At 39.0% G+C, this 26,135-nt stretch overlaps 2 protein-coding genes and 1 long non-coding RNA gene across 3 annotated transcripts; 1 reads left to right on the plus strand and 2 right to left on the minus strand.

The window, feature by feature from the left end:
• Positions 1 to 915: 915 nt before the first annotated feature.
• Positions 916 to 1,323, minus strand: LOC138912541 (uncharacterized). The gene is made up of 2 exons (XR_011418088.1): positions 1,137 to 1,323; positions 916 to 1,083 (listed from the first exon to the last, which is right to left on the minus strand). It is a non-coding gene; the product is annotated as an uncharacterized lncRNA (long non-coding RNA).
• A 2,189-nt stretch (positions 1,324 to 3,512) lies between these two features.
• Positions 3,513 to 26,126, plus strand: GlyT (Glycine transporter). The gene is made up of 9 exons (XM_044395847.2): positions 3,513 to 3,716; positions 15,076 to 15,356; positions 15,601 to 15,879; positions 19,796 to 19,949; positions 20,542 to 20,809; positions 20,870 to 20,973; positions 21,154 to 21,520; positions 21,580 to 21,789; positions 21,855 to 26,126. The coding sequence occupies exons 2-9, from the start codon at positions 15,089 to 15,091 to the stop codon at positions 23,631 to 23,633; spliced, it is 3,429 nt and encodes a 1,142-aa protein (XP_044251782.1). The 5' UTR covers positions 3,513 to 3,716; positions 15,076 to 15,088; the 3' UTR covers positions 23,634 to 26,126.
• LOC108060645 (uncharacterized) lies at positions 6,966 to 13,044 on the minus strand. Its single transcript, XM_070212656.1, has 5 exons — positions 12,856 to 13,044; positions 8,204 to 8,392; positions 7,859 to 8,125; positions 7,560 to 7,796; positions 6,966 to 7,390 (listed from the first exon to the last, which is right to left on the minus strand). Exons 2-5 carry the CDS (start codon positions 8,301 to 8,303, stop codon positions 7,182 to 7,184), a joined length of 813 nt encoding a protein of 270 aa, XP_070068757.1. The 5' UTR covers positions 8,304 to 8,392; positions 12,856 to 13,044; the 3' UTR covers positions 6,966 to 7,181.
• Positions 26,127 to 26,135: the final 9 nt, after the last annotated feature.

The following is a 26,135-nucleotide window of genomic DNA, read 5'->3' on the forward strand; positions in this document are numbered from 1 at the left end:
AAAGGCTTCTTGCTTTGCTTGACCAAATTCACAGCTGATCGTGCCATAAGGCACTATAACAGTTATTTCAGCTCTCTCCTTAACTTTCCCTTGCGCTCTTCTCACAAAGCTTTTTTTACTAGCTAAGACTGAAACCAGAATGTAGATCTGTCGAGTAGATTTATGAAGTCTGGAAAAGATGAAAAATAGACATCTGTAAGTCAAAATCTTGGTTACTTTCGAATGTACTGCTGGCTTAGGAAAAGTTTTTAGTATTAAGATTAAAATATTATTTTCTAGGAGAAGTTCATTTATATAATAAATTTTAAAAATGATAATACACCTACCTTTTCCTCGAAACCTCTCCCATGTTTTTCCTACTTCTCTCATTAGAAAATGTTCAGTGAAAAGAGCATTAAGGACACGAGCATTGAAGGCAATCGTGAAAACGACCCGAGGGCTCGACCAAAGCTTAATTAAAAAAAGCTTTTCATTCATAACCTTGCACAACAACAGCAATGGTGGGTATAGGATAGCACGAACAACTATGGAAACATTTCCCTTAGCCAGGCTGCGGAAATGCAGCGAATTGTGAATTTGCGGAAAAGATAAGCGGAGCAGGGAAATGAGAAAAATATATCTAAACAAAGGCGGACAGGGATCAGCTTTCACCCAAAAAAAAAATCGACTGAAATCGCCCTTGGTTTTAGAAAATCGCCTATGAATTTGCTTTACTGGCGATTTTGTCTATATTAAAGAAAGTAGGTTTTTAAAATCAAAGACGTTTTTTCTAAAAATCAAAAAAAAATAGTCTGCAATTTAGAAATATTTTGCTAGAAATTAAAAAATTATTTCTTAGAATTTAGAAATAAAGGTTTTCTAAAAAATAGAAATACGGTTTTTTTTAAATATAGACAAATATTTTTTAAATAAAAAAAAAAATTTCTCAAATTCAGAAAATACAAAAATCTATTTTCGGGCTTCGGAATTATACCCGGTTGTTTCTGTGACGCCACGGCCTTTGTGTTGTTTTTTTTTTCGTTCTTGTTTGTCACCTTATTTTAATTTCCTTTAATTGAGCACATGGGTGGTTTCAAATTGGAACTGAAATGAGTGTACAAATTACAAATTATAAATATAAAAACCCAATAACTTACTATTTTGAGAAAAACATCTTGGTCGCCGCACGCGGGATTCGAACCGCTAACCGCTCGCGCCTCACAGTTTGCAGTCAAGCACTCTACTAGCTACGCCACGGAAGCATCACGTGAGGCGCTGTACAAAGTCTATTCACATTTTGTTCTCCTATTTTTACTCAAATTGATCTGGCTTTCTTCTGGTTATTCCTTTTAGTTTATCATTTAATTTTACTTTTAAATATTTATTGATTAATATTAATATTTATATATTTATTATTTATTATGGTTCAATAGTAACAGTAATTGAATGTTTCAAATTTGAAAAACTTAAACGAAATGCAATACATTTTTTTTATTAATATGTAACTATTAGTGTTAAAAAAAAAACAAAAAGACACCACGAGTTTTTCGTCTCGACGTCGGTTTGAACTCACTCTTGCAGCCGCAAGCTTGAATAACATATGCATGCACGCACGCGTTAGACCCCTAGGCTACCAATCCCGGAAATTTTCTTCGATTAATAACGATTTTTTCTTAGGCTAAAAAAAACTTTTCTAAAAAGTCTATAAGAAAGGAAATCGATCAAATACGGTTAAATTTTTTATTTTCTAGAAAAATATTTCTTAATATCACACATTTTTTTCAAAATGTTAGAAAAATCTTCAAAAAATTTTTCTGTTATTAGAAAAACAATATTTCTATTATGTAGAAATATTTATAATTTTAATGGCAATTTTTTTTTAGTTTTAGAAAAGTTTAGTCTTTTTTTTTCTAAAATCAATGGCGATTTTAACCCTCAAAAAAAGAAAGGATGATTAGAAAAATAAACCTTATAATTTAGAAAAAAATTGATTTTTCTGTATTTCAGAAAATATTTTCTAAAAAAACTCGTTCAATTCAGAATTTTTTTGAAGATTAGAAAATTTTTCTGAAGATTAGAAAATTTTTCCTCTTTTTAGAATATATTATTGAAGCACAGAAAAATTTTTTTTTTCTATATTTAAGAAAAAATAATTTTTTGAGTGTTGGAGACATGGAAACGGTGCAAAAATTGCGTGAAAACTATCCAGGAACGAAACTGTTTAAAACTTTGTTATTTCCATTTTTCCGAGAGCTTTCGTAAGCGGCTTACGTTTGTTCGACATTCATACGCCCCGTTGCCGCTGAAGCGCTATCCCCGCCCACTTTCACTTCCACTTCCACTCCCATTTCCGTTTCCTTTCGCTAAGCTCAAACACTTGCGTAAACCAATGTATCGCCCGGAGCGTCGGAAAATCGCTCTCTCTTTCTCTCGTTGATTTTTCTCCCATTTTAATGCTCCAGTGTTTCAGTGTCTAGGTCGAGGCAGCTTTTTTCCTGAAGGTTGGCTAACAGTTCAATGTGGTTGTATTGGATCTATCCCCCTTTTCGGGGGTGAAGAAAAGCCGAATCAGAGGAAAACTATCGACCGATAGCAGGGATGCTCACAAGGTAAACAGGCGGCAAATGAGAGCCAACTAAATTGTTTCCTTAAAAGCCCTTCTGTCTCCCAATTAAAATTGTCAAATTGCAACCTTTTTAAAATCGAATTATGATTTTGTCAACCATTCAATTGCATTATAATTCGCATTTTAATTGGCTATCTGCACATTGTTCATCGGAGCCCGCGCTTACAACAGACCAGCACACCCACATGCAGCCGCATGCAAATGGATAATTAAGTGAGTTATTGTTCAAGGACATATTCACTGCTCACTAACTGCCCCGAACCACCCACAAAAAGAATCAAAAGCTCGCGGATGCACTGAAAGCGAATCACTGGAAAAAATGCTAAGCAAAAGAATTTATCTTTACATTTTTTATTTATTTAAAGTAAAGTAATTGTTTAGGTGAAAACTGGGTTGAAACCTTTTCTTCAAAAAATCTTTTTCAATATGGCTTAAAAATTAATAATAAAATATTTGCAAAAAAAACAGTTTTTGTAAATAATGAGCTTGACTTATTTATTATTTTATTTATTTATTATATGAAATTAATTAATTAGGTAACAAATTTACCTAGACCTTCCTCTCACTTTCCGTTAAATTTTTGCACAGTGGCGTAAATAAATTACCACCACCACCGCCTTTTTTCGCCAGGATCCCCATTTTCCCTTTCCAATATGCCGTAAATCAAATTGCAAATCAAAAGCAGCGCCCAGCAGCTGCCATAAACTTTTATGGCAAGTGAGCGTGGGCAGAGCTTCGACGGCTGAGCTTTCCACGATGCCGAAAAGAAAAGCGTTGGCTTTTCTCTCTCGCTTTTCACATCGGACTCTTCGCAATTCGCACCCGCACTCGCATTCGCTTTTCAGCGGGATTTTCCTGGCTCTGCTTCCGTTTCACTTTCAGTTGCTTTTAAATTGTCCGCCAAATTGGACGCTCCATGCGTCCGTAAATTTCGATCCACTCACGGGAGTAGGCAAAACAACAACACTAGAGATACTGGCTAAAAGATAATATACTGTGTGACTTTCGGTTAAAGGCATCTGTTCTGGAAAAATACTAAAAAGAAAGATCCTCGCAAAAGTGCTGAAAAGTGAAGAAGGCAGAGGAAAACCCATTGTAAATTCTTAATTGTGTAAGTCCCGCGTAGTGTACGCATGTATTTGTATTTGTCTGTGTGTGTGCTCGGTGTGCGTCTGTGTGTGTTGGTGGGAGTGTCCTTCGAGGCCTGGCAGTAAATATTTAAAACAATTAAAGCCGAAGCCTGAACCAAGGTCCCACAGGACCCGTTGGCAGGCCCAATTAGGCGGCATCCCGTAACATGAACATCCTGCGCGCAGGATAACTGCATTGTCTGGTTAATTCGCCGTTAATGTAGCCTAATTACTGGCCGTTCTGACATCCCGACATTCTAACGACCTGTTATCCTGTCTGCTCCTGCATTGCAGACCGAAATCCATCAGACGATCAGATTTCCCTTCAGAGGAAATGGCCATGAAAACTCGCTGATAATGCATTTTTCCATAGCATACTTTTTCGGAGGAAAACTATGAGTGGCAGTGAAGCCTTGGGGTTGAGGCGAAACTTTTCCCGGATTTGGCAACAAGACTTAAATTGAAATCCATCCAGCTCAAGTCCACAGTGAAGCAAACTTTTAAGTAATTAAGTGCCGTTTTTAGTTTAAACGTACTTATTGTAGGTTCTCAAAATTGCTGATAAGGGAACCTTAGGAAGCTAATATTAGCTAATAAACGTGTTAAAAGGTGGCATTATTTAATTAATTCTTGAAACTCAGCTTACTTGGAAATCATATTTTGGTAATCAGCAAATTGAGCCAAATAAGTTTACCGAGAAATTTCTAACCATTTTATTTATTTAACAAGCGTTGGAATGGAAATTCCAGAAATCCTCATTCTGAAATTAAACCTTTCTCGGAAATATATGAAATGATTAAATGTCCTTTTTACTTGGAAAGTCTTGTGCGTATAACGTGAATTGCTGCTTGGGCACCTACTTAATGATGCCCACAATTTATGCCTAGATTGAGCTAAAATTGAAACCGGATTGGAACCGTAATTTTCATTATCGTGGAATTTTCTTCAATAAATTTGCATGTACATGTCGTAAGCCCACTCCCCGTCGCTCCCAAATGCAATCGCTTGGCTGGGCATCAGGTGCATCCAATTCCGGGCCGAATGGATACTTCGGGCTGAGCAAATATTTGCCACAAGTTGGCCAAGAGTGGTGCCTCCAGCCGTAGACCTTCCCATCCCACTGCCCGGCCCTCTGCTCAAGCCAAGCGTGGATGAACGCAAAATTAATTCCAGCTTCCACCCGCTGAGGTCCCTCGTTCATCTCCCCACCCATTTCCCCGGCCTCCTTGCAGCATCTTCAGCACGAGTCCCGATAACTTTTTACTGCCTTCTACTACCCTTTCTCTCCTTCGCCCTTAGTTTTCTCTGCCCCTTTCTGAGGATTTTTTCTTTGCTTTCTTGCCTCATTGTTATTGGAGTTTTTTCGTTCTTATACAGTCGAGCTTCTATAAGGGGTGTATCCCTAGTTTCAATGTAATATAGATTATACTATAAATGATCTTTTGAAGAGATTAGATTAGGTTAATATTATTTTAAAATGTTATGAAGATAATTTTATTATAATTATTGGTATTATTATTATTGTATCAAAAAATCCTATTTTTTCGATACCCAAATTAATTTTTAAATAAATTTTTAAGATTAAATCTTTATTTTACTCTTAGTTTTTCGCAGTTTTTGGAATTCTACCTTGTCATAAACATATTAGTTTGAAGATTCCAGCAGAAAATATCAGAAACAAAATCAATAAATAAATTAAGGTTATTAAATTAACTTTTGGTGTTATTAAGCAACAGCGTCTTTGTGAATTCTATTAAATGGCAAACATCTAGATTTATTTTTCAATTCAAAAAATTTTCAAAAATCCATTATCATTTTAGAAAATTATTATACCGTCTTTTACCTTTTTTATTTCGTGAATCCTAGTTCTGGTTGAGGGAATTCACCTGTAGTTGCCGTGGCTTTTGTTATAGTTATTGCTGTGGCTGTTTTCGTTGTTCTCGCTACCTTAGCATCCTTGCCCTTGGCGCGCGCTTTTCTTCCTCTGCTAGGGTCCTTCCGCCCCCTCCCCCTCCTCCTTCTCCCATCCTTGTGTCGCTTTTTGTTCCTTTTCCTGTGTGCCTTGTGCCTTCCTTCCTGTTCGGCATGAACGTGCGTTGTTTCCTTCGCGTTCGGGCTTTTGGCATTGGCCTGTCCGTGTTTTGTGCGTGTTTGCCAGGGCTCAGACTCAGTTTTCCAGCATTTTGGGCTTTTTTCTGTGCTATTTGGCGTTTTCCTCGCTATTTGTTATTTTATACGCTTGGCTTCGAGCACTTTTCTTTTGTGTTCGTATGTATGTACATTTAATTCGCAATCAAATAACAATAAAAACTTCAGCGAGCTGGCTAAAAAAAATGATCGCTGACATAGTGGTATCCAGTGCATTAGACTTAAAGCCGTTTTCTGATGGATGGCTGGATTTGCCTGTGTATTGTGTCAGCCCCGGCGTATACGCAATGTGGTGGATCTGTTGACTTATCGGCCGGGAAACTTGTTGAGGGCTCAAGTGGTAAATTGATAATGTTACCGGAGGTCCCGTGAATTCTTTGAGCTGAAGTGCTGCACAAGAAAATCTGATATATTTTTTAAATGTTGAGTTTAGTTTATATTCAGGTCATATAAAGCTAATACTTTTTCTATACCTGTTTTAACAAAGATTCTGCATTTCAATAGCTAGCCTAGTAAAGGGGCAAAAGTTAAAGTCATTGTTCCTGTATTTATTAATTCAAACGTGCGGGATTAACTAGATGTGCGGCGACAGTAAATGCTATGAACTCTGACCTTTGAAAGGAGCAAACTGAAGGTGTTATGGGAGAGGGGGCCGAGAAAAGCTAGCCACGACTACAGCAATAAGCTGTTAAACTGCCTGTGCATGTCAGCAAGAGCTTTCCCAACCCGACACTTCCCGCTCCATTCACTCACTATCTCTTCGCCGCAGATGTTGTTGCATTTCCCTGACAATGCAACTGCCAATATCCATGGACGTTGATGTAAGTAGTGATACGGATGTGCATGTGAAGGGCCGACTGTCTTAATTGTTTGCGGCTTACATTGGCGTTTGTGTCCATTTAAGCGAAGGGCTCCTTCAAGGAAATAGTGCTCTTATGCAACACATGAGAATCAAATCAGACTACGTAAACTCATTGAGAAAATAACAGAGATTGGGATATTACTTTGTAAAATTAAAGATATGCAATTTCAGAAGTAAACGTAAAAAAATTAAAAATAGTATTGTATTTTTTAATGATTGACTTACATTTGAATTCATGTTGCTGTTTTTAAAAATAAATAAATATTTTTGTTACAAAAGTTCACAACACGATTTTAAATATTATCCAAAAATAACATAAATTGTACTATTTTTTTTGTGAGTGTGGTCCATAAGAGTGCAGTTGAATTCCTAATATCTGCTCGCTTGCAGTTGAATCGATGTCGTCAAAAAACTCTGCCCTAGATAAGCATCCATGTTAGCATTCCGCCAATTCCTGCAACTGCTGCATGATCAAACCCTGCAGCATTTCCCTGGCCAAAATGCATCCGTGGCAGGGGCAATCACGCGAATTGGGAATGTGCTCTGTCCGCAGGTTCGTCATTTGCAGGCGCCGTTGCGCCTCCCTCCTTGAGCGCCTCTTTAGGGTCCTGAATTTGCAGTACACACAGCTGTAGATGGTGATCCCTAATTTTTGTTTAGAGGAAAGGCGTATAAGATCGATAATTTCTAGAAAGTGTCCTAATTTCTATTCGTATTTATATAAGTATTTTCTTTTTTAGCACAAGTTTCAGACCAATTTTCAGTCTGAATTTGATGAAATTCGAAAAGATTAATCAAAACTAAGTTGACTTACCGACTCCCACTACGGCAATGTGTAGCAGGAGAACCATGAAGACAAAGCGAGCATAGTGCCTATGTGGCCCAATATTTTTACTTGAAGTTTCAATTTGTCCATTGTTGGTCGTATTGGCAAAGGACTGGCCAACAGTAGAGGAATCTACCAGCGTATCCAAATATAATTCAGTGGAATTCTGTCCATTAGTGTTTTCGCTATCGTTCCAGAGCTGCGTTTCATTGGGCCAGTAAAAATCTTTCCGGAATGCATAGAAAAACGAATAGAACAACAATAATCATATGGCAATGTGCACTTACCCGTAAAGTTTTCATCGGCTTTGACCAAAGGGTCAAGGGCTATCGTGACCAGCAGCAACCTGGTCATGCTTATAGTGCCAATGTGTAATAGGATAACCATACAGACAATGCGACCATATTGCCTTAGATCTTTACTAGGAAATTCCAATTGTTCATTGTTCCCAAGATTAGCATACAAGTACAGATCCCTGAAATTCTCGAGAGTATTGTTTTTGTCATTATTCCCGCGCATTTGCAGCAGCTGCGTTTCATCGAGCCAATCCAAACCTTTCCGGGAATGCATAGAAATACCAATTTAAAAAAAATTATCAAACGACCCACAGGAGCATTTCAATTTACACCTACCCGTACAGTTTTCATCAGCTTTAACCAGGTGAGCAAAGGTTATCGAGGTGACCAGTAGCAACATCCACCTGGTCATGTTTACCGGGCCGGTCAGTCTCATGGTTTTCCGCCAATTGTTTCAATGCAACTGAACAAACTTAGAACGTTCCAGCACAACTGGGACATATAAACAGAACAGCTGTTTGTGGGCTAGAATAAAGTCGGTTGATCTTGTATTGAATATAAATACCTCTGGTTAAAATACCAGTTACGTTATTTCCATAATCATTTGCTATTCTTTTTCGAACAAAGATCTTAAGAATAATTCAGTTTTATTACAATTAATAATAATAAAAAAGTATTAACTTACATTTTACCATCTAAAGTATTTAACTAAAATGTCTCTTACAATAAAGGCAGTAAAGTGTGTCTTTCTACGATCTAGTTGATTGTTATACGATTTCTATGCACATTGTGCGATGACCCCACAGTTTTCGGAACACAGTGAATTCCTGGCGATGCGACAGTTGTGACAGAGACAGTTGACCTTGGTCGTGTGCAGGAAGGTCATCTCGAGGACGCGGGCCGTCTCCTGAGGCAAAGTGGGCCACACGATGCTCTGGGTTCGCGGAGCGTAGACATCGAGGCTATCAGCTGTCAATTCCACAGCCTTTGAGATCCGGCAAAAGCAACAGATACATCCTGACAACCAAAAGATACCGGAGATATCCGCTGTGTGAGTTGATCAGAACGATGGTTAACTTGAAGACTCACCCAGGAAGCCCAAAACAATCAGGACGACAATACACAGAAGAGTCATTAGAAGGATTCTTATCTGAGCGTCAGCAAACATGGAATCCTGACTTTTATTTAACATCTCATTGCAATCATATTGGTCCAATAAAATGAAAAGTGCCACAATGACAGAAATGCATCGAGTGCCCCACGCAAAAGACATTTTGTTAATGGTTTCTTCCGCTTTCCAGCAAGCAATAAACAACTCGAAAGTGGGAAAACAAACGAAGGGAAAACAGCTGCAAGCAGATGGCGACATCGCCGTGGAACAATAACAAATGAAAATTTTGCAAGTGCTAATCGGTATAAAGCTTATTTTACCCATTCCCCCGCCACTCTCTTTACATCCACGGAAAATGGAAATATTACATCACTTATTTGGGATTCAGAACATGCTCGGATCCAAAAGGGGGCTCCCCCACTCGGATTAAAAATTAAATGAATTTTGGAATTCAAAATAGATTCTGATATCGGATATGATATGATATCATATCATATTATATCGAGAATACCATTTTCGAATACATGATTCCATGGCACCCTTGAACATTTTCGGAAAAAAAAACACTCGAGGATTGCCAATATGTCCTCACTTAATACACGAGCACGTACCCTTCATGGTTGCCCACCGCCCACTTTGCCTCCTCGGCAATATTCCACCCACTTGTCTGAAAGCATTAAATCTGTGTACTTTGCCTGGGTGTGCATTTGTCATAAACCAAATAAAAAGTAACCCATTTGCCCTGAGAAATTACATTTAAATTGCAAATTTAAAGTAAAAACAAAACAAGGCATACGGCATACACAACACACTCGGCACTCGGCTGCACTCAAAACCATGAAAATGTATGCAAAGGTGGTGCAGGTGCAAAAGGAAAAACGGAAAATTCTGCGAAAACTGGGTAACAAGAAAAAATCATTTGCAGACATAATTCACTTAACAGCCAGATGTCTCTCTCCGTCCTTGTTTATTCATATTTCACACGCCTCACTCTCATGCATTAATTTTTCCACTCAGCTATTCGAAATTCAAAACTGAATGGCAAACGACGTCCTTAAGGCAACTAAAAACGCAAACGCTTTTAGTTGGCGTATTTTTCAATCGATAAAGAGGGCAATTTAATTTAAAAATAGCCTAATAGAGAAATTGTGTACCCTTAATTATTAAAGTCGTGACTAGTGGCTGTTATAGTACTACAGGGTTTGTTAAAAATATACTAGATGTAGTAAAAAAAGTGACATTAATCTACTATATAATAATATACATTTTATCCTCAGTATTATTTATTTTATATTAAGTATTCAATAGAGCAAAATTAATATTTTGTTTCAAAGATTTTTTTTTTGGTGTTGTATTATATGGTAATTTCGTTTGACATCATATAACCCGGCCTGTTATCCACTTAAAATATTTAAAAATTCAGTTCAATTAGTGTCTGGAAAAACTGCACTACTTTTAGAGTCCACGTATTTGATTTCCCTAAGCTCTGAGTACTAGCCGTCTATCGAAGAAAGTGTGGCCCCAAGCAATACAAATTTACTCTGCCATTTTCAACAATTTAATCAACAAAATGATTTGCAATTTGAAATTCATAAAAAAAAGAGGAGAATCACTTGAAATGCCACTTTACGCGCATTTTGATTGTGATTTAGCGCTGAATTTGCGATTACCAGGACGATGACAGCGAAGGACGCCAGACGATGACGAAGTAGATGAATATTTAATGCGGGGTACAGGACCCCAAGGGAGGCAAGCCGAAGGACCCACAGCTGAGCTGAGCTGAGGTGAGTCGAGGAGCAGGAGAAAATCTGTTTTCCACAAGCATTTTCCGAGGGAAGCATTGGAATGGAGGCAACTTCGTTGCATCCAGATAAATTTGTATGCGTGTGCATTGGCCTCTGCCGATGGTCACATATATGTATGTATGTAGCTATAGCTGTAGCTACAGCTCCCGCAAAACTGAATAATCGATATTGCACTTGAAATAGCACCAATAATTCATTGAACAGCGACAACGACCGACTACGGACAAAGGGGCCAGCAGCATCTGCTCTTTTTGTTCCTTCCGATGGTTTCATTTGCATCCACTTTTCCAAGAGGCAACACTTGTTACTGCATAATTATTCAAGGCTTTCATGTCCATCGCTCAGACATTCATCATCCCAATTCGGTTGTACGAATGCCCAAAGCAGTTATGCAACCGAATTTTAACTATTTGAAACCCAAAAAAATGGACAAAGTGTTAGGTCATCAATCTATGTAGATTATTAGTTTTCCATGACGATGTGCTCAAATATAACCACTTTACAAAGAAAAATAAATATATTTTAGCCAATTAAAGTTGTTAAAAAATTGGTTAATCGTTTATTATTTAAAAACATTAGATTTAAGGTCTTTTTTGGTATTTTAACACCCAATTTTTTTTACAAGCGCTTGTTGTGCTGACTTTGTATTGTACATTTAAGTACAATATTTTTCCCGCAGTGCTTGCTGGGCCTATCCTGGGGCCCACCCATTCTCGTAAACCTAATCCACCCACTTTCACCCGAGGGGCGAAGGTCGCCACTCGCTTTGTTTGCCGCTTGTGGGCAGCCTTCGTGGGTTCAAGTTCAAGTGCCCTGAGCTTGCCCCTTCGTAATTGCCGTGACTTGTGCAACAACAGAAAATACAGATGGGGCGGCAATGATGATTACCATGATGACTATGACGAAGGTCCCTTGTCTCGCCTTGGGGTCCCGGCTCAGGAAAATTTAACTTTCGCATAAAAATGTCAAAAAAGGGAAAATTATGAAATGCAGATTCCCAAGGTCGTTAAATGCAACTCACCCACCGCCGCCCCTTCGCTCTCATCAGGCGTAAACAAGCGAGCGACGGCAGAAGCTCGAAAACATTTTCACACTCGAATTCACCAAACATAAACAAGAGAAATAACAAGTGGGAAAGAGGGGTAGTTGGAGGGATTAGGGGTGGAATGTAGGAAAAGAGTTTAACTCTCATTTTATTAGAATTTTTTTTTGATACTACACGTGGCCAAACCGTTTATGTATAAATTAATAAATTTATTAAAGGGCGTTTCTGTGTTTGCTTAAAAATCAGCTTTGCATAGCCGACATAGAAAAGATGTCAAAGATTGCTTAAAAGAAAAAAAAAAACACGGGGTCATCAATAATAACTGCTCGGTATTTTTAAAAATAGTTCATAATATTTCAGGAATTATCAACCTAAATGACAAATAAATATTCATTTGGTACTTGCCATATTAACATTGAAAATATTTTTGCAAATAAAACAAAAAGCTCAAAAAAATAACTATTTGTTATAAATAAATATCACCTCTAATATTTGTGAGTGTTTATTCATTTCGTTCAATTAAAAGTTTAGTTAAATGTAATCAACTGTGAACTCAAACATCAGCACAATCTATTGACCAAGCATTCGCCTTTCAATTTCGCAAATAACTCCACTCAAAAAGCACTAAACTAGGGGTGTTTCTCCTATCAAGTCACATACGTACGTAAATTTGAACAGTAAGTTGGTCAAAGTTTGCTTTTCAGTTGGGAAACTACACCAGCACCCAACCCATATATTTACCGAACCGAAATTCCAACTGTTTGTGCAGTTCTCTCGTACACCGATAAAAATTATAATAAAAATTCCGGGCGAATTCCTTGGACATATTTGCAACTATAACAAAATAAGTCTTCTAGAATATAAAATTTTAATTAAGAAGTAATTTTGGTCCCTACGTTGATTTCTCTCTTACCTAATTTTAACGAAAAAAAAACCAAACTTCCAATTAAATTTCTAATTACTCAATGTTAAAATTATTAAATTTATTATTATTATATTAATTTTATTTTTTTGGCTGCATACTCACGTGTTTCGAATTGTCGGACTGCTTGAATATCGGCCGTTTTAAATATAGTAAAGATTTTCTCTGGGCGCCAAAACGCTTTCGTTTTCACCTGACCGAAGCGACGGTAAAGTTTCCTAGCACTTTTCACGCCTTTTCAATGGAAACTTTAGTGCTTCCGCCTGCCACCTCTCGCTTTTCATTGTCAGCCGGTTGTGTTTCGCCAATATTCCAAAAAGTTCGCACAAAGCTAAATGTTTATTTGTACTGCAGTTAGTTCTCCGCCTGTTTGTTTGTTTGCCTTTCTGTTTTGTTCGGTTTTTTTTCTGTTTGTCGCCGCTGAATCGCATTCTTCGGCCAGGAGGAATCATTTGGAACTATTTACTAAGCAAATGCCACGGGCATTGCGGATGCGAATGGGTTGAAATAGTTGCAGGCGGAATGCTGGACCGCAGAAAAGGGAGAATGAAAAATTCAGGGCAGGAGCAGAGCAACCTTGTTTGAAAATGGCAATGGGAATTGGGTATTGTGGTTTTCCCCCCTCTTTCCTTGTGGCGTTCACCACTTGGAGATTAAATTCCCTCGTCTTTTCCACGATTTAAACCATTTTCACAGGTTCACTGAGATATGAGATCTGAGATCATCGTTGGCACTTTAACAGCATCATTGGCACACTCACTTGGTTAAATACACATTTGACTGCCTAATTACGAGGCTGTCAACAAATTGCCATGAAAAAAACAACGCCATCTCGGCCAAGAAAATGTCACAAAAAACGTGACCAGGCAAAAAAACACTCAAGCAGTGGGGAAAAGCAGGAAAATCCTCTCACATCTCATCACATATCCCATCACACGATGTTATGGCCACTACAGAAAGTGTGGCAGTTGGACTATATAGTATACACATGTATAGGGTGGGGTGGCTGTAAGTGTGGGTGAGTGTGAACAAATGTGAGTGCGCCCAGCATCAAGTGCCATTGACGGCGCGTCATTTTCTTGAGTACTCATTTATCCTCGGCGCAAAAGTTGGCACCGTCTAAAAAAAACCAGTACTGTCTATGTATTTAATTAAAGAAGCGGAAATTAGAAAGGGTGCCTGCAGGTACTTAATCCATTGCACTTGGCTCAAGTTTAAATTAGCTGGCTTAAGTCGATAAAACATTATTTTTTTCTTGGTAACTTTTTTCTGGTTTAACTTAAAGTCTTGACTTGAATCAACTAAATTTTATGAATTATAGTTCAACTAATGAAGTAATTTATATATTTAATAAAATTGTCAATAATATTTATCTTTTATTTCACTCCACTTATAAAAAAAACATTTTTCACAATTTACCTAATTAGAGAATGCTAATTAAGTTTGAAATGTAATATATATTTTACACGTAATTTCCTGTTTCAATAAAAAATACAAATATTCACACCCATAAGTTAATTAAGTAATTTTCCATACATTTTTTCAGACCAAAACTTTTAAAGCTGCAATTGTTTCTGTATCAATTTCTTAATTGGAATATTTAGTAAACCTGTTAGCGTGTGGGAATCATACATACTAAAGTATGTTATAAAATAAAATGCAAAAACCCCTCCACTTTATTTTATTTAAGCCAGCGGAGAGAAAATGAGAAAAGGCAAATGCAATATATGCAACAAACTAAATCTGTAATCGACATCAAAAAAAGCTTTAAACAAAATCGATAAAAAGTGCAAATATTGCCGGTAGAAAAACTGCAAAAGCGTTGACCAAAAAAAACATTAAAAGTACCTATAGGACCCTGGGCCTCACGTAAACGTAAATAGAAATTGCAAATATTACTGAATGGAGTGGCCTTGAAAACTAATAAAAAATCGCTAGAATATATAAAATTCAACATGTATCCTATTTTCCGGGAGAAATTAAGTGAAGCCATTGGATTTGTGGCTCATATAAACCTATTCCAACTAATTAGCCTATTAGTCGGGAATTTATGTGAGCATTTCCAATTTATTCTTGCTTTTAAATATGCATTTAAAGTTATTTTCACACATTTGCTGGAATGCCTATTTAATATAAATGCAGATTTTGTCACTTGACCTTTCCTTATTGTTTCCATTTAGCCGGCATCGAGGTCAATATAATCCATCAGTATGCTACATAGCATTAATTAAAAGCTCTTGGCCAGCTGTGAAAATTGGCAGTTGGCCAAATGGTTGTCACCTGTAAGAACTATCTTATAAATTTGAATATTTGCATTTTCCACAGAACTGCCACCAAAATGGGCCAGAGCAGTAAATCTGGAGCTGGCGGTGGAGGTGGAGGAGGAGGCGTCGTCTGTCCCTCGACGGCAATCACTGGCTGTGCCTCCGGAACCGCACTAATTCAACTGGATGCATCGGGACAAGGAGCCGGCGGTGCTGGAGAATCGGAGCATGAACGTGGCACCTGGACGGGTCGCTTCGACTTCCTACTATCTCTTCTGGGATATTCAGTGGGCCTGGGAAATGTGTGGCGCTTTCCCTACCTGTGCTACAACAACGGAGGAGGTTGGTAGCCTGACAGTTAATAAAATAATATTTATCTAGAGTGAAAAATATGCTATTTAAAATATCACAATACTTAAAATTTATCTTAGTAAGCATATTTCATGTTTTAAAATAATTGCTGCATATTTTTAGGCATCTTTATAAGTGATTTTAAAAATCAAATATAATATGATCCTAAGAAATATCGTTTATTTTATTTTTCCTACACTAATTTATATTTTTATGCAAATACAAACCCTTTCAGGAGCCTTTCTCATCCCCTTCACCATAATGCTGGTGATTGCCGGACTTCCGCTTATGTTTATGGAACTTTCCTTCGGCCAATATGCTGCCCTGGGTCCCGTGGCCGTTTATCGCCGGTTCTGCCCGCTCTTCAGAGGACTGGGAACCGGCATGATCCTGGTATCCGCCATAGTGATGCTCTACTACAACCTGATCATCGCCTGGACCATCTTCTACATGTTCGCCTCGTTTGCCCCGGTGCTTCCGTGGCAGAATTGCGAACCCGCTTGGAGCACAAAGTGTGAGTCTATCCCCCGGGGACACAAATATGTATATAATATGATGGCTCCAATTAATTAATAGGCCAAAACACTCAGGGCAAAAAAATACCTACAGTTGGGGACAGTGGATGCCAGATTCTTATCTTTTGTTACGTTTTTCGGGTAATAAATTAAGCAAATTGCAAGCTGTCAAAAGTGGAATTTTATTTTGCTCTTTTTTTCTCCCTGCTTTGTTTTTGTTTTTGTCCATCGGCGGCACGTGGCTCGGTTGGGAAAACACATGGCTAAGAAAATGGCAAGATAGTGGGCGGGGAAAATGGTTGTGTAACCAGCAGACCCTGGAGACAATTGATTCAGGGACCAAAGCAAAGATAAACACACAGCTTTCCAGGGAAAGTTACAGGGAAACTTGCAAATCATTGCAAACAAATTTAAATAAAAAACTCTACATGTTCGCTTCTGAAATATCCGAATAGTTAAAGTTAACCTAATTCCAGGGGGATCAAAAGTACATCATTCATTTGGCCCTGAGGCACATCAAAATTCACATTCTCTGCCAACCTTCACGCACACGCAAACAATAAAAAGTATGAACAAACTTTCGCTGAGAATTATAATAATAAACAAGATGGAGGAGCGGAACAATAACGCATGGAGGAATCCTAGGCGCCTTGAAGTAGGCAATTGTTTTTGTGCCTCGTTTGACATTGTAAGGTGAGAGCTCCTGTGCGTTTGTGTGTTCTCATAAGGACTCGCCTATGAGTGCCCGGGAAGGCGTTTCCTCTGCTGCTTTTGACTTCCTTGTCCGGAAACAGACACACAGACACTTTAAAACGTTCCGCCACGCGAAACACATAAATCTTTAACGAGCATTGAACGCCGACTCTTGCGGATTCTGGCAATAGACGACGGGTGGATTTTCATTCTTGGCCGGATAAGCGTGGAAAAGTTTTCATGTAGGTCAGAAATGATGGCAGCCATTTATTTTACACATTTTTGGGCGGCATTCAGCATAAATTAAATTTCTTAGGGCCGTTTTTAACTTCTGCATGTTAAATTTAAAAATCGCTTTAAGCTCTGTATTTCACTACCCTTTCAAAGTTCAAAGCCTATATTAAATTTAATATACGACCGAGAAAAAGTCACTTAAATGGTCAAGTGTTGGAACTAATATTAAACCGAATACACAAATATTCTTAGTTATCTTAGAATGATTATCTTAAGGAGGTATATTTTTTGAAAATATTTTTAGGGAATTTAAAAACTAGGCCTATCTTTAAAACTGCGGAATACAACTTCTTACTTATTCTTTGATCGGCTTTTTATTACTTACATATATTTTCTTAGCTTACTTTATGGCTGGCAACTTAACAGCACTGTCAGGACATCAACACATGCAATATACTATGCCCACTCACGCACACACATTCTCAAGTGACTGGGTGTGTATTAGATGGAACAAGGACCATCGTGTAATGCCATTGAAAGTTTTGCATGAGATAAAGAAGCGAAACCCCCCACGATATCATATTCAGAGTTTCGCATGAATCCTAAGTCATTCATATTCTACTATTTTAAATTTCCCTGAGATTTTATTTCAATATGATTTTAGTAAGTAAGCTTTTACAACGCCTCCCTTTCTGCCCCCATATTACATACCCATGATTTCATGCGAGAGGAAGGCAAGGTAAGCCACCGTCTTCGCCAGGGACTTGGAAATTAAATCAGACTTAGGCAGAGGTCGCAGGTTGGATGCCATTTCCGCTATTTTTGTGGGAGCCCTGAAATCGATAATGGATGCTATTGAGAAAATTGTGAAGCCCCCGTCGCGTCTGTTTCTCAAATTTCACCTTCTGGGTAGCGAACACGGCAGCTTGGAATTGTTAAAATGACAAACAATTATGTCTTAACTGTTTTTGACACTCAATCGTTGGCTGTGGGACATTCAACCTTGGGCCAGGCTTTTCCCTAAGCTCTCGGGATACAAAGCGAGGGAAAGTTGAGTACGGTTGGGGAAAATATTATGTATATAGTATTAGAGGAAGAGAGAGTGAAAGAGACGGCGAGAGGCAGACAAGCAATTTCTTAAGGATTTTATTTATTGACACTTTTCGATTCGCCTTTCGAAGCTGGCAGCATCCTGACCTCGTTGGCCGCCTTTGTCCTCGTCTGTTTCAGATGACAAATGTTTACTTTTAGTGTCACGATTAAAATGTGTTTAACTCTGTTTGTCCATGGATATGGATTGAATGTCGCACTTTGTTTGGCTTTTCACTTACTCGTGTGTTTATATTTTTTCAGTAAATATTTGTCCAGACATTTATGGTGGCTAATAACGTAGATGAGCTTTCTTTCACGATAATTGTCCGAGGATAAGTATTTTAATTACTGAAGTTCTCGAGTTCCATCAAAAGTAGCCCTCAAACTTAAAGGTCACAAAATTTAAGGCCACTCAAATTGGATAAGAAAGTCGGGGCGTGTGTATCCTTTTCCAACCAGGATACACAACACACACTCCCTCTCACTCGCCAGGATTTACTTTGAATGTGTAGACCGCCCGAATTTGTTAGGCAGTCCTCGTTTCTTTTTCAAATAAAACTCATTTCATACGATTCACATACGCACTGTGTGTGCGTTTGTGTAATCAAATTAATTGCAATACAAACAGAGGCAGACAGGCAAATTAAACGGCGTGTAAACACTTTGAAGTTTTTTTGCAAAACCATCAACCGACCGGCAGCCACACGAAATTGTTCTCAAATTTATTTGCCCGTCGAAAAATGAAGCTGATGAATTGCTCTGATAAATGCGTGTGGTGCTGCTCGAAATTTAACCTTAATTCTGGCAGAGAGTTTCATCTATAATTACGGTGATTTTATTCGGATTTCACTTGGGGTGAGTTAAACTGATAAACAAGCGTTGATTGGGGTAGGAAAATGTTTTTAAAGCCCATTGAATTCTAGCATAATTGAGTGCTGCCAATGGCAAAGTCCTTTTTTCACTTACCCATCCTCATGCAAGCTCAACTCAACTGTCAGTTAGTCATTTTGCGGTTATTTGGGTGAAAAACGTTGGCGGTGACACAGTCTCCCAGCCACTCACTAACTTTTTTCCTGACTCCCAGCACACATAAGTCAAATGTCATAGACAGATCTGCAAATTTCGACGGAAATTGCGGAACTGGCTCTGACCTTGATGGCAAATTCAGGTAAACACAGTTTTGGTTGGCTACAAGGAACGGTTGTTGTCGATTTCCCAGGAAAACATAAGGTCCAGTTGGGGTCTCATTAAGGGAGGAGTACATCGAAATGTGCTTTATAAACGAACAAATTAAGGTAACCACAGTTTATCGCTGACTTCTAGGAAAACATAAGGTCTTAGTTAAAGTTGAGGTCTCATTAGGGAAGAGCACATAGAAATTTACTTTATAAACGGACCAATTCAGGTAACCACAGTTTGTCGCGAGGAGCGATTATTGCAAGTTTCCAGGAAAACACACTTAGTTAAAGCTGGGGTCTCATTAGGGCAGAGCAAACCGAATTGCTCTTGAAATGTACTTTATAAGCGTAAAAGAATATCCCTACTAAAAGAGAAACCCAAGACAGATTGCTCTGGTATTGACCTTTCACCCACCTTCCCCGTCAACTCAGCAAAAGTTACAAGTTTCGAGAACCTTTTATGCAACCCTTTTGGCCAATGGACTTTCGCAGACCCCTTTTTATGTTTGCCAGAGCCGCCCCTTTTGTGCTCTCCTCCTGATTTGCTACTTTGTCCTTTTAATTATGTTGCCGGATGCGGAGAAAATAAAGTTACACAGCCCGACCGACAAATAGTTCATAAATATTAAAATGCTCTTTGGCCTTTTATGCATAATTGAGCGGAAGTGGGGGTAGCAGTCTAGATCCAACTTGCTGACAGCCAAAGTCTCTCTTCCAGATTGCTTCTCGTACGCCCAGGCGGATCAGTGCGAGGCCACCAATGGCACCTACTACCTTCGCACCTGCCACAATGCCACCTCCGCGGCGGAGAACAACATCACGGCATTGGCCCTCGTCGCCCTGAAGCGGCCACCCGCCGAGGAGTACTTCAAGTGGGTATCTATTTTGGAGCATATATGTATCTTAATTTTATTATTATTATTACTCTGCACTTTTCGATTTGTTCTATAAAAACTGGTTAGGAATCTAGAATTGGATTGGATTAGGATTGAATAATCCATAAAATTGTAATTTTTTAACCTTTGGGAGTTATATTATATTTTGATAACAAACAAAAGGATTTGGAACTTTCTTGGTCGATTATCAAAATATCATGGTACCAAAAACTCAATAAAAGAACAAAATAGTGATATACTTATTATGGTTTAATCAAAAATTCTTTGCGAAAACATGAAATTAAAATAAAAACTTAATCATAGTAAACAAGCAGAGATAATAGTAGTAACTATTGATGGACTTTTTATAAATGTCTGAAATATTAACAAATACTATCTGAACAATGTAATTTGTTTAAGCTCTAAATACAACGACTTTATTTTCTTTAAAATGTTCACCTTTATATTGTAAGGCCTTACTTATTTTAAAGTCTGTTCAAGTTTAAACTCTGGTATTTAGTTTTTTTATCCATATGCACTGCCTCTGCTCTTGTAAGCCTCATTTTCGATTTGAACTTTGGTTTTGCAGCAACTTTGTGCTCGGACTGTCCAAGGGCATCGAGGAGACGGGCAGCATTAAGCTGTCACTGGCTGCCTGCCTTTTCCTGGCCTGGGCGATTGTGTTCCTCTGCCTGTGCAAGGGAGTCCAGTCCTCCGGCAAGGTGGTCTACTTCACGGCCCTCTTTCCCTACGTCGTCCTGGTAATACTCTTTGTGCGAGGTGTCACACTGCCGGGTGCCAGCACGGGAATTCTCTTCTATCTGACGCCCGATTGGAAGCAGCTGGCCAATGCCCAGGTAGGTGTTGCCTCCTGAACTTTTGCCCATAGAACATGGCCTTAATTTCTTGTCTTCCAGGTTTGGGGCGATGCTGCGGTGCAGATATTCTTTGCACTGAGCCCGGCCTGGGGAGGTTTAATCACGCTCTCGTCCTACAACAAATTCTCCAACAATTGCTACAAGTAAGTGAAGTAGATTATTCAGGTGGGTTTCTGAAAGTGATGAAAATAGGATTTTTAGCTTGCAAAACTCAGACAATAGAATTTGAAATCAGCTTACAAGTGTTTAGAAGTCTTTAGTAATTAATAAATCTTTTGAAAGCCAGTAAAACAAGAGACTTACTTGCCAAAATCTTCTTAAAGGGACTCTCTCATCGTGGCCTTCTGCAACATAGCCACCTCGTTCTTCGCCGGCCTGGTGATCTTCTCCATCATTGGCTTCCTGGCCCACGAACTGAACGTCGATGTGGAGAAGGTAGTGGACCAGGGCGCCGGTCTGGCCTTTATTGTCTATCCGGAGGTGGTCACCCGACTGCCCGTCTCGCCCGTGTGGGCCGTTCTGTTCTTCGTGATGCTCCTGACCTTAGGACTGGACTCGCAGTTTGCCCTGATGGAGACGGTGACCACGGCCATTTTGGACCGGTTCCCCAACCTGAGGCAGTACAAGATCTGGGTGGTCCTCTCGGTAGCCATTTTCGGCTACATCGGCGGCCTGGGCTTCACCACTAATGTGGGTATTTCTGAGATCTAATCTGGCTAAGGCACTAAATATTATCCCTTATCCCTTAGGCCGGCATGTACTGGTTGCAACTGATGGACAAATATGCCGCCAATTGGTCGGTTCTGCTGATCGCCATCTCAGAGTGCATTCTAATTGCCTGGATTTATGGATCTCAGCGGTTCCTGAATGACATTCAGGGCATGATTGGCAAGCGGTCGTGGTTCTGGAACTTTTTCTGGAGCATCATGTGGCGCTATATCACCCCAGCCACCCTCCTGGTGAGTTTTCATTCTAATTTATGGGTTTTATATAGCTTTTATTAACTGTATTTAATATTTTTCAGTTCATTCTGTTCTTCAACTGGGTGGAATACAAGCCGGCCAAGTACGGCCACTATGTCTATCCCATGTGGGCGGATGCCGTGGGCTGGATCGTGGGTCTGCTGCCCGTGCTGGTAATATTTTTGGTGGCCTTCCAGGAGATCTGGCGGGCGCCTAAGAACCTCAGCTTCCGGGAGCGCATCAAGCACCTGCTGCAGCCCACCGCCGAGTGGGGACCGGCTGGAAGACCCTGCGTCAATCTGCATGCCGAGCGTTACCAGAGCCAGAATTACGATGGGGTGACCAACACCAAGATCCTCATCGAGGCCGATGCCTCACCGAAGCACAAGAAGGACAAACAATTGACCCTGGACGTGGATGTGGATGTCGAGTGCCTGCCACTGGCAACTGTGGGCAAGCCAAGACCGATTAATGCCAAAACAATGGGCAAACAGGGCAGCAGCAGCAATCTGCAGACAAGTGCCAAGAACGGTGGCACTCACAAGTCGCCAACAACCGAAATTAGTCCCAGCAAGCAGCCGCTTATTCCGGCTGAAAAGGATAACAAATCGGCCACCACAAAAGTCCTGGCTGCAGGAACCCAGAACAGCGGACGTGAGTGCACCACAATGTCCACCTTTGCGGGCGGCGGGGAAAAGAATCCGATGAAGGTCAATTCGGCGATAGTAGCAACAACTATTGCAGGTACGCCGGCAACTAGCAACACGACTGTTGTCATCAAATCATCGTCACCAGTCAGTGTGGCACCAACAACTTTAGGAGCAACAGTTTCTGCTGCTGCGACGAATGGAAAAACAACAATAGCTGCTGTCAAGACTCCACTTAATACGACAATATCATCAAGTACTGTTGCTGCCATCAAAACAACGCCACCAGCTAATGTTGCACTTACAACAGCAACAGTTGCTGGTTTAAAAACCACTCCAGGAGCTCCAGCTAAAGTTTCGCAAATGGATAAATCAGTTCCACTCAAAACGACAATATCAACAAGTGTTGCTGCAGCCTCAAATGTTACCGCTCCCCTTAAGGCTCCACTCAAAACGACAATATCATCAGCTGTTGGTGTGGCAGCTGCAACCAAAGACGCGACAACCGCAAATATTGCTCCCGTAAAAATAACACAAGCAGTAAAAATCACACCAGTTGCTGCTGCCCAGCCAGCCAAGTCTACAACGGCATCGGTGACGAAGGCAAATATTGACTCTGGCAGCAAGCCAACGGCTCCTTTATCCACTTTTAAGTCGGATGGCAAACAACCAGCAACCGCCACTGGGACAACAGCAACAGTTAGTGTTGCTGTGACAAACGGCAAAGTCACACCGAGTGCAGGAGGCTCGACAGCAGCAATAAATATCACAGCAATTGGACAGCCAGCAGTTAACCAAAAGCAGGCAGCAGCAGCAGCATCAAAGACGCAGGCGGCCACTGCAACATCTGCTAAAACTGCCTCGAACACAAAGCCAATCGAACACACCACTTCGACCAGTGGCAAGGTAGCAACATCGGCAGATAATCCATCGACCGCAAAGGGCGCGGCCAGCAGCACCATGTCAGCAAAGTCGGCGAAAGGTGGCAAAACAAAACCAAGCGATACCAGCCCTACAAAGTCAACAGTGAAAGCCATTAAGCCAGGCTCAACCAGCCCCACTAAGGCTGCAACATCTACAAAACCAGGAGCGACTGCAACAGCAACAGGAAGCAGCAGCAGCAAGAAGGCAGCAACATCGGGCAGCCAGGCCAAAACGAAAGGCAATGCATCAGCAACAGCAACTAAGAAGTAATAAGACCTAGGATCCCACCCCATGTAGGATCTATTTAGGTCAAAGGAGAAAGGGTCAACGCGTTGTTCCCAATATCGAAAACTATTTTTATAAGTATATGTATGTGTATCTAACGAGCTAAGCCACCCACTTAAACTGTAAATGTAAGGGGTTTAATTAGGCAATTATGTTAACGGACACAAGCTAAAATCAAATATTTTATAGATACCTAATTTGGATTGTCAGGGCGCGAGAGAGAGATGGGAGATCGAACCTTCATGTTTCCTATGCGAAAGTACCTATTTATCAGTCATCACTGTGGGATAGCTGTTCCTTAGTACCTTATTTCAAATGATGGCGGAAAGACTCGATTGTAATTACCGAACAAGTTAACGTAGGATTTAGGACAGGATTCCTGGTGTTTGTTTAGTTTTATGTGTATATCCCCTTGGAGGCCCATTCGATTTGGCGCCAAGTAATTCGAGAGCAATGTTGAAAGTGCAATGGAAAACGTTGAGTTTTAAAAATATATAAATTTATATACAAATATACAAAGGTTACAACTAATCAATTTATACAAATGACAGATCATTTGATTGGTTTTTTTACTGCAAATATTCTTAAGACTACTTTGGAGGGCAAGAACACCGGAGAGCGGAGGTATTTTTCCGTTTTATAAGTGCGTACATTTGTTTATAGAGCCAGTATACATCACCCGGAAAACGCAAACCCCAATCTGTAAATGTAAAATGTATCTATGTGCTCACCGTACTCTATGTTTTCTGTGCTAACGAGAGACTCATGTACCTAAATGTTAATCAAGTTGCATCAAATCCCTATTTGTGTGCATTTGTATAGTTAAGGCAACGTATTTAGATGTGTTTTATGTATGTGGAGTAGATTGAAACTAAGCCAAATAAGGAGAAAAAATGCTCACAAGAAAACCAGAAAAAAACAATAATTACAAGTACATTTCTAGAATTTATATAACCATTGTTGTGTATTCATGTTGAAAATAAATTATATAAATATATTAAAATATACAAGAATAGAAACAAATATAATATTCGTAAATATTTATATGTGTTTGTACCTGTAGTTAGTTGGGATAATTAAAGACATCACTTATTCAGAAGCGATTTAATCTGAAGAAAATGCGTTACTAGTTTTGCTTTTCTGTTTATTTTGATATTATATTATAACAAATTTAGGGGCATTCAATGAAAGCCCCAACTTTTAATTCAACCCATGAAAATGTGTGATAAATTATTTGCTCCGGCTCAATGTAATTTTCAATTTGTGTCAAACATACTTTAGACGTAAGTGAAAAATTGGAAACAGGAATATATATTAATATGCGAATTGAAATTGTTGTAATTTGAGTTTGTTGTTGTTGATTGTTTAGCGCAGTAGCTGTGACACAAGCCTAAATACATACATATGTACCTAGACCCTAGAAACCTAAATCAAACAAATAACGATATCTGAACTCAACAGATTAATTGCCGGGAAATTTAGTTTTTAAAAGTTCTCTTACTAAAGAAAAAGTGTACATAAACTATACAAAAGGAGTACAAAATGTTATAAAACTTTATTCAATGAATAATATTCATTAAAGAATTTTTCAAATTTTCCGGAATTTAATTTGTTAAGTGTACAAAATAATAAAAAATGCCATGAATATTGCATGTTTGTTAGTTAAACTGGATGTGTACCTGTAAAATGAAAATGAAAATGAAAACGTAAACTAAGCAGAATTATCAAATAAATATTGATAGGGAATTACGTACCGGCTGTTCGAAAAGATATGAATAAAAACACATGTAATGCCGCAATTTGCTCAAATTTAACTTAAGTCGCAAGTGAATACACAGAAACTTAAACTGTCAATTCAGACACGATATTTTTAATTTTAAAATATAACAAATTATTCAATGGGCATTAAAAATAATTAGATAAGAACCGTTTACTTTAAACATTGAACAGAGGAGCTTCAAATTTTATATGAAACTTTGGAATGCTAACGGAATAGATCAAAATGTTTGAATAGAAATCCAAATAACTAAGCAAGTAATCAAACAATTGCAATTCATATCCCTGTAAACCGAAAACGAGTATATAGTCCAAAATTAAGCCCATCAACCGGAAAACCCACCAGCTGCATGATCACCAATAAAGTATAAAGAGCAGGAAATCTATTCAATGTATGCATTTTAAGCGAAAAAATAATTAAGAGTAGATAACCGAAGTCATAATTTAAGCAATGCTTTCAGTCGAAACGGAAAACATTTATAGTTTTCCTGCAAATTACATATTCAGTGAGAATCCTTTTTCTGTTGCAAAGAATTCAAAGAATCAGAAGTTCTTTGCTGGGTTATGTAATCAGAAAAGTTATTTTCAGATGGAATTGAATCGCTGCACAGTAATTTATCGGAGCTATGCTAAATCAAACAGTCACAGCCCATTTCGTCGAACAAAATTAAAAAGCAAAAACCGGAGGCTAACTATACAATATATCTTATT

This window comes from Drosophila takahashii, chromosome 2R, assembly GCF_030179915.1.
Source record: "Drosophila takahashii strain IR98-3 E-12201 chromosome 2R, DtakHiC1v2, whole genome shotgun sequence".
NCBI lineage: Eukaryota > Metazoa > Arthropoda > Insecta > Diptera > Drosophilidae > Drosophila > Drosophila takahashii.